The sequence below is a fragment of the Montipora capricornis genome, chromosome 1 (genome assembly GCF_036669925.1).
Source record: "Montipora capricornis isolate CH-2021 chromosome 1, ASM3666992v2, whole genome shotgun sequence".
Taxonomy (NCBI): Eukaryota; Metazoa; Cnidaria; class Anthozoa; order Scleractinia; family Acroporidae; genus Montipora; species Montipora capricornis.
The window spans coordinates 6,702,469-6,710,211 of NC_090883.1; the positions used below are offsets into that span (position 1 = coordinate 6,702,469).

Genomic DNA, 7,743 nt, shown 5'->3' on the forward strand with positions numbered 1-7,743 from the left:
ACTTAATGACTGGCCCCAAGGGAAACAGTGAGTTTTGTTTCCCCGAGACCCTCGGGGAAACCCTCAATGTTTGCCGAGGACAGCAAATAATATACCAAAAGATAAATGAAACTAAAGTTAACAGGAGGGAGACACGCGTAGGTTAGGTTGGGTCATATTTTAGGATGAGCGCAAAGAACAGTTCTCTGTAAGTCGACTTTAGGAAGAAGTACAAGACGATACACTAATATTAGCTACAAGTTCGTTTCAGAAGGGAAGGTATTTGTACAATTTACAGTGACATATGAGCACCAGTACTGAGTAGCATAAAAGGTTTCAGTGCAGTTTTACAGACTCTTCTCGAACGAATATCATTCTAATGGCAGAGCAAGTGATGGTTAATTCCCAAACGATATGAAGGTCTTCCCTGAATTTAAGCCGGAAGTGGCCAAATACAGTCTCCAAGATGGAAAAACAGTCTTCCGAACATCGAGCTCGACAATTTTCCGTTTGGAAAATGTGAGAATTTTCATCAGTCGAAAGATTCTCAGCATCACAGCCTGATCACGATGATGTGGGTGTACTGTTCCTGAGGTGATAGAGTGGAAAAAAGCCAGTTTAATAAGCTAGTTCTTAGTTTCAAGAAACGAATGTGTGGGTGTAGTGATTGTTCTATGGGTTCCCTTTGTAACCCATACCTGTGGTGTATTCTGGGTAGTGATAAAAGGTAAGATGGCGGATTGAAAACGTGAGTTTGTTTTCTGGAGTGTAATCCGTTCGCATCGTGGAACAGTCTGGAGTACAGACATTACATTGGCGACGAGGATGGGATAAAAAAAGTTCTTTCTTTTATGGCGGTAAATCCTATTCCATCGATAGATATTTCGGGGCCGAAGTCGGAGTTGATTGAGCGAACGATGACGTGTTTGGCTACGAGGGTTCACATACTCTGCCGAAGGGAAAGCAAATTTGCAAAACAGGCCGCTACCTGAGTGCAAGATATCTTCGAAAACTTGGTAATCGCTTCCCTTCCCGAAGGCCAAGCGAATGATGTTTATCAACAAGCTGCACGCCGTCGTTCTGCGTCAGTTACACCAAAAACCTGGCGAAGATGCGGACTCGTTCGTTCTTCGACTTATAGGAAACAAGCAAGGCACTGTGGATATGGATATGAAGATCTCGAATTCGCAGTGAGAGACCAGGTGCTCGAGAAAGTATCTTCCCAAGAATTGCGGACCAAGCTATTCGAGGTACCTAAGCATACTGCTTGCAGCAGCTTTAACTACAGCCAAGGAAACGTAATTGCTGGAGGGGAAGGAAAGTCGAGCGTGAATGTGGTCCAGCACACAGAAAGCAAAGAAACATCAGGCGGGCAAGCCACACACAAGTGCTATGCATTTGGGAGGCCAGGGCATTTTTCGCGTGACCTGCGAGGAGTAAGACGTGTGCAAAGTGTGGTAGGAAGAGGCACTGGGCAATATGTTGTAGGCATGAGGCGGATGGAAACCAGAGCAAGAGTGTTGGGAGAGTTATAGTAAGCGAAAAAGCAGTGTTAAATACAAGTGCGGATATGTGTTGAAATGAGGCGCGCAAATGAGGCAACTCAAAGGGAGAAATTAACCATTCCCACAGTGGACGAGGTGTTGGAAGAAATGAATGGAAGCACAGTTTTCTCCAAGCTAGATATGAACATGGGCTTTCGTCAAATTGAGCTCGAAGAAGCGTCCTGGGATATCATATCATTTTCAGCTGGTGATTTACAGTTTCGTTACAAGAGGCTGAGTTTTGGTGTGAACAGTGCTTCTGAACAGTATCAGAACATTGTAAGGCAGACGATTGCTGACTGCTCTGGGGCCACCAATATAGCTGATGACATTGTTGTTCTCGAAAAAACGACAGAGGAGCATGACAGAAATCTTATCACATTGCTACACCGTTTGCAAGAGAGGAACTTGACCCTCAACCAGGATAAGTGCAAGATTGGAATGAGCCAGATTGTCTTCATGGGACTGCTTTTAAATAAGCATGGTGTGGGACCAACAGAGGAAAAGGTCAGAGCTGTTCGTGAAACAGAGCCCCCTGCTAATGTTGCCGAGCTGAGGAGTTTTCTGGGACTCATCAGTTTCAGCTCAAGGTTCCTACCAAATTTTGCAACCACAGCGGAACCACTACGGATCGAAGTTGACACGACAGGAGACCAAATAGAAGTGGGGCAAGGAGGAAAACAAAGCGTTTGAGGCATTAAAGACGCAATTGGCGGAGGCATCAATGATGGCTTTTTATGACAATAATGTTCCGACGGAGGTGGTCACTGACGCGAGTCCAGTTGGACTTGGGGCTATCCTTGTACAAGAGCAGCAGGGAGTGAAGAGAGCTGTTGCATTTGCCAGCCGCAGCTTAAGCAAGGTTGCGCGTCGCTACAGCCAAACAGAAAAAGAGGCATTAGCAGTTGTTCGGGGCTGTGAGAGGTTGAGTCTTTATCTATTAGGGCTCGAGTCATTTCAGTTTGTTACTGACTGTAAAGGTTTGGAGGTTATTTAGGGACCAAAGTCCAAACCATCCGCCAGGGTGGAGAGATGGGTACTGTGTGTAATGCCTTTCATGTACACCGTGCGACATATACGCACAGGCCAGAACATTGCTGACTGTCTAAGTCGTTTGACGAAGATACCCACTTCATCACAGTGTAACAACATAAGTGAAGAATATGAGAGAATGCTGAGCATCAGTGCTACTCCACGTGCGATGACAACTAGAGAGAAAGAGAGAGCTTCTGCTGAGGATGAGGAACTCACAACCATCCGCAAGTTTTGGAAGACCGTGACAGGGGACTGGTCCACTGCTCTAAACGCCTACAAGTTGCTACGTGATGAAATTGCAGTGATTGGAAGACTGGTTATGAGAGGTATGCAGATCGTTGTGCCATTGATCCTGCGTAAGAGGGTTCTAGAGTTAGCACATGAGGGGCATCAAGGGACTGTGAAGTCAAAATATGGTCTCTGAAGTAAATATTGGTGGCCAAACATGATTTCTGTGGTGGAAAGACATTGCAAGAAGTGCCTTAGATGTCAGGCTGTGACTACTGTTACCACTACACCGCTATTTAAAACAACTATGCCCTCCACGCCATGGGTAGATCTTGCAATAGACCTAATGGGTCCACTACCAACAGGGGAGAGCCTTCTTGTCACTGTTGATTATTACAGTAGATGGATAGAGGTGGATGTAGTACGGAACACATCTAGCAGTACAGTACCATCATCAAGTGCCTTGGGAAGCATTTCACCCGTCATGGAATCCCTGAGACACTGCGGACAGACAATGGATCAAACTTAGTAAGCCATGAGATGGAGGAATTCCTGGATGAGCTGGGAATCAAAGCATAAGGACTATTCCCTTATGGCCTAGAGTAAACGGGGAAGTAGAACGGCAGAACAAGTCACTGCTTAAAGCAATGCGCGTGGCCCATACTGAAGGAAAATCATGGCAACGAGAGTTAAAGAAATATCTTTTGACCTACAAGTCAACACCCCACACTACGACTGGTATCAGTCCTGGAGAGCCCTGATGAGAAGGAGGAGGAGAGATCTGGTACCACAGATCAGTAGGCACGAGATCAGGCCCCAGTTGTTCAAAAGATGGATAAGGCTATCCACCGGATAAATCACTATCCATTGGATAGTGCAATTGGTTTCGCTATGACTTGTCCTCTCGTTAGTGATTTATCCCGCGGATAGCGCTATCCATCGTTTGAACAACTGGGGCCAGGATGCTGCACGGAAACAGCGAGGTACTGAAAGCGCAAACAAGAGAGCTGCTGGCAGAAGAAGACAAGGTGCTATTAATGAAGCAGAGGCGGAACAAGTTGTTAACCCTCCAAAAATTTGTATAGGCATTGTTTTCGATTTCTCTTGGGACATCGTCATGTCCCAGGAAAAATTGCAAACAATGATTATGCAAATCAAAGTGTGCATAATCATTCCAGGATTAAAACTGTTACGAATGGTGTGAATGTTTGGAGAGAAAGTTGGAAAAATTATCGTCAGGTGCTCACGTCCTCCACATAAGCTCATACACGTCGTTGTCAGGACGAAAATGGCAAAGAACTGTATCAAAGTGAAACGCACGTGCCGGGCGCGCAAAACCATTGTTTTTTGCTCATTAAACCTATTTTTTTGTAATATTGTCATAGTCATCATCTTCTTCCTTGCGTAAGCTCCCTTCTGATCTGAGAAGTCGTGGTTTTGAACCAACCAACCTTCCTGTCTTCCAGGTTTTGAATGATAAAGAGAAGAAACTTCAAGACGAATACGGTGATGAAGAGAAATTGATTCCAAAGCCAGATTATTGGTGCGTGTGTTATGCTATAAATTTCTTTCTTTTGTCGTAAAAACACTCACGATTTTACATCATCGAGGTGAAAGTGCTGCCCAAATGTTCAAACAACTGTTAACGGATAAAACGTTCAGCGTCCTTTTGGATAGAAACGAGAGTATTAAACTTGTACTGTTTGTATAGGTGGTTTTCACGTGACGTCATCGCCGCCATTAGCTTCTTTTGTTCATCCGCCAGAAATTGTACGTTGCAGCATTGTTATCTGTGTCTCTAGAGATTGGTTGCAAACCACGTTACGTCTCGCCACCATGTTGGTGGACGAAAACAAAAGATCTCTCATTAGCTCCTTTTGTTCGTCCGTTAGGAATTGTACGTTGGAGCATTGTTTAAGAGAAAGAAGTCTAATACTCTCGTTTCTATCTAAAAGGACGCTGATAACAATGCTGAAATGTACAATGATGGTGGACGAACAGAAGGAGCTAATGAGAGATCTTTTGTTTTCGTCCACCAACATGGCGGCGATGACGTCACGTGAAAACCACCTATGGTTGCAAGATGCTGTCTTACTGGTACAGGAGCATTCGCCTATCTGCTACCAGAGATGTATCGAGAGTGCGTCATTGCGTCCTGGGACGCACTTGTTTTTCTTTGGACGCACAGAATTTAGAACAAAGTGTCCAATTGAATGCAGACAAAAATTCGAATGTTTATGAAAATTACAAACGCCAGGAAAACCTTGCGAACAGCATATTCCACAACGAAACTGAACATTCCCATTTCTCACTATGGAGAAGTGATGGAGTTCCTCAAATTTCAGTGTAAGCTGTTGTTTTCGGATTTTTGTGGTCGAATGATTTCATTTTGTCAACGATTATGTCCAGCTTGAGGAGTTAGTTTGAATTTCCACGTGTTGCGTGACGTTATCTGAGCTGTTTTTTAGGCGAGACGATCGGTCGATCGATCAGTCCATAGTTACTAACTATGATCAGTCGAAGTTCAGTTTGTTGCATGCTTTCCATGCGAATTTCAAGCATTGGTTTGTTTATCGTGAGCGAAATGACAGAGAACCCGACGGCGCAGTGTATGAAATTGTTGTTTTGTGCGACCCTGTTGATATTAGGGAATTTTAGCAACGGCAACGAGAACGTCGTCATTAAATGTGAATTCTCGTTATTGTAATCGCTTCGCGACTATTCCAAGCATTTTAACGTGACAAAGGTGTGGCAAACCCTCAAGAATGAAACTAGTACGAACGGCGCCCAATTTACGGGAGAAAATGAAAATTTATCCTCAACGGCTGACGTTCTCCCTAAAACCTCAGATTTGGTCATTTCACGTTGTTGTTTTGCTGATCAAGGCAAAGAAATAGACAGAAATGAGAAGATGCGCGTGCAGAGCGTGCAATGCTATTCTTGGGTTTCACTCACGTGATCAACAGCCATGTTTTTCAACGAAAACAAAAAAAGCCGTTAGCATAATAATAGCTTTCAATTCCCGGAGGATTGGATCGGGACACCAACATGGCCGCCATTTCATTGTTTGGGGACACCAACATGGCGGCCGTGACGTCATGTGAAATCCAAGAATTGCTTTTGCTCGCTAAATGTGCAAAGTTGTGACTTTCTCGTTGCTCTCGCCGGGCGCGCACGTGTCATCGTCTTGGCTCTTGTTTTGCACGCAACTTGTCTGTTTTGCAAATTATGCAACTTTTTCGGAGTTAGTGTTGTTACGAAGTAACACAACTAAAAGGTTCGGTCTGAGGCCTTTCCCAGATGTTTGATCCCTGTAATTGTTTATGTTCGTTTGTTCCCTAAGATATTTTGTCATTGTTCTCCATTTGTCCTGTTCCCCATATCAAATTAGCCATGTAAACCCCTGGGAGGGCTTCAGTCGCATATTACCGTTAATAGGGTCGCTTCCTGTACATTAAAATGTTAGCCGTATTTTAGGGGAAAGAGCTTCGATTTGACAGGAACATAACTGAACGTAATAATGGATGACGGTATGAATGAGATGTCTCTGTTACCGCAGTACGACACCTAGAGCCGGAAAAAAACGGGATAAGTGAGTATAAGAGAATGGTTGTTTCGATTTTTCAGGGGCGGTTTTAAAGTTGTACCCGATCAAGTGGAATTTTGGCAGGGGCAATCCAACAGACTTCATGACCGATTTGTGTTTCGCAGACTTGGAGAGGATGAGGTTATTGATGACAGTTTAACAAAGAAAGGAACAGATGGATGGGTCTATGAGAGACTCTCACCATAAGTCTTCACGGATTCATAAGTAGTACAGCTGGAATTGTTCTTTAAGGTGGCTCAAACCTGTTTCAACACTTGAAAGAAACGTTCTCATTAGAAGTATTGACACTACAACACTTAATCACTTAACAGCAATGTTATGGTACCATATCATATAAAAAAAATTGGGGTCAGCGAGTTCGTTTTTCAGATATGAGCAACTAAACCCAAAATATAGGGTGTTTTTGGAAGGCTTTCCTGTTTCCATGGTAAGTTATCACGTGACAAAAATGAGTGCATCTTGTTCAGCGATAATTGGTGTTTGATATGGTACCGTAACAAGGTCTCTTGAAAGTGTTGAAACTAGCTTGAGCCACCTTAGCCCCGAGAATGATTAGTGAAGGGAAATTGCTTTCTCGTTGATTTAAATAAAGGGGCTATGTTACAAAATTTAGCCAAAATCAGCGACTGGCAAGTAAATCATGCAAGCGAAACTGAAGGAAGGTTTGATTAGAACAGCAAATACAAAAGGAGGCAGGGATGGGCAAAATTGAAGAAGATTAAAATGCTTAGTTATAAAAACGAGCGATAAAAAGGAAGAACCACACGGTTTCCACGGCTCTACGGTCATTTTCAAGATCAAGTTCATGGATAAAAAATCCCGCATATATACAATTTCTGAAACAATGGAATGAAAGAAAAAACATAAATATTCATTTGCGAACAATAAGAAATAACAGAAATGCGAAAATGAAGTGCAAATAAAGAGGTAAAGAGAATGAAGACTATTAGAAGTGTTAAGCAAACAGCTTTGTGCGGATGGAATCACTCTGTTTCAATAAAATTTTTGGCTGGAAAAGGTTTTGGTAAGATTTCTCTGCCTTTGTGGATTCATGGTGTTGTGTAAATATGAACTAATTTGCATACGTGGGTTGAAATTTGATATGGGAGTAGTTTTCATAACGATGACATAAATTCTTGCTCTTTAGTCATTCTGGTGTAAAATGAAGGCCAACAATACTACACATTTAAGTGAATGTTTACGTTCTTGACCAAATTTAATGTATGCAACAAGAAGCTATTTAAAAATATTGTTTCGTTTCCGGACTGATAAATAGGATGTTTGGGAATAAGTACGAAACTTTGAGGAGGACAAACACGCATCAAAGTCAACCAAGTTTAGCTCACGGAG

General features: G+C 43.0%; 1 protein-coding gene across 1 annotated transcript in view; it reads left to right on the forward strand.

The window, feature by feature from the left end:
- The window catches only part of LOC138044396 (pyridoxine/pyridoxamine 5'-phosphate oxidase-like), a 17,042-nt gene extending 9,633 nt beyond the window's left edge, over nt 1–7,409 (forward strand). The window contains exons 5-6 of the mRNA XM_068890945.1: nt 4,253–4,329; nt 6,414–7,409. Coding sequence (XP_068747046.1) covers nt 4,253–4,329; nt 6,414–6,579 — 243 coding nt within the window. The 3' untranslated portion in view covers nt 6,580–7,409. The remainder of the gene's footprint in view (nt 1–4,252; nt 4,330–6,413) is intronic.
- Nucleotides 7,410–7,743: the final 334 nt, after the last annotated feature.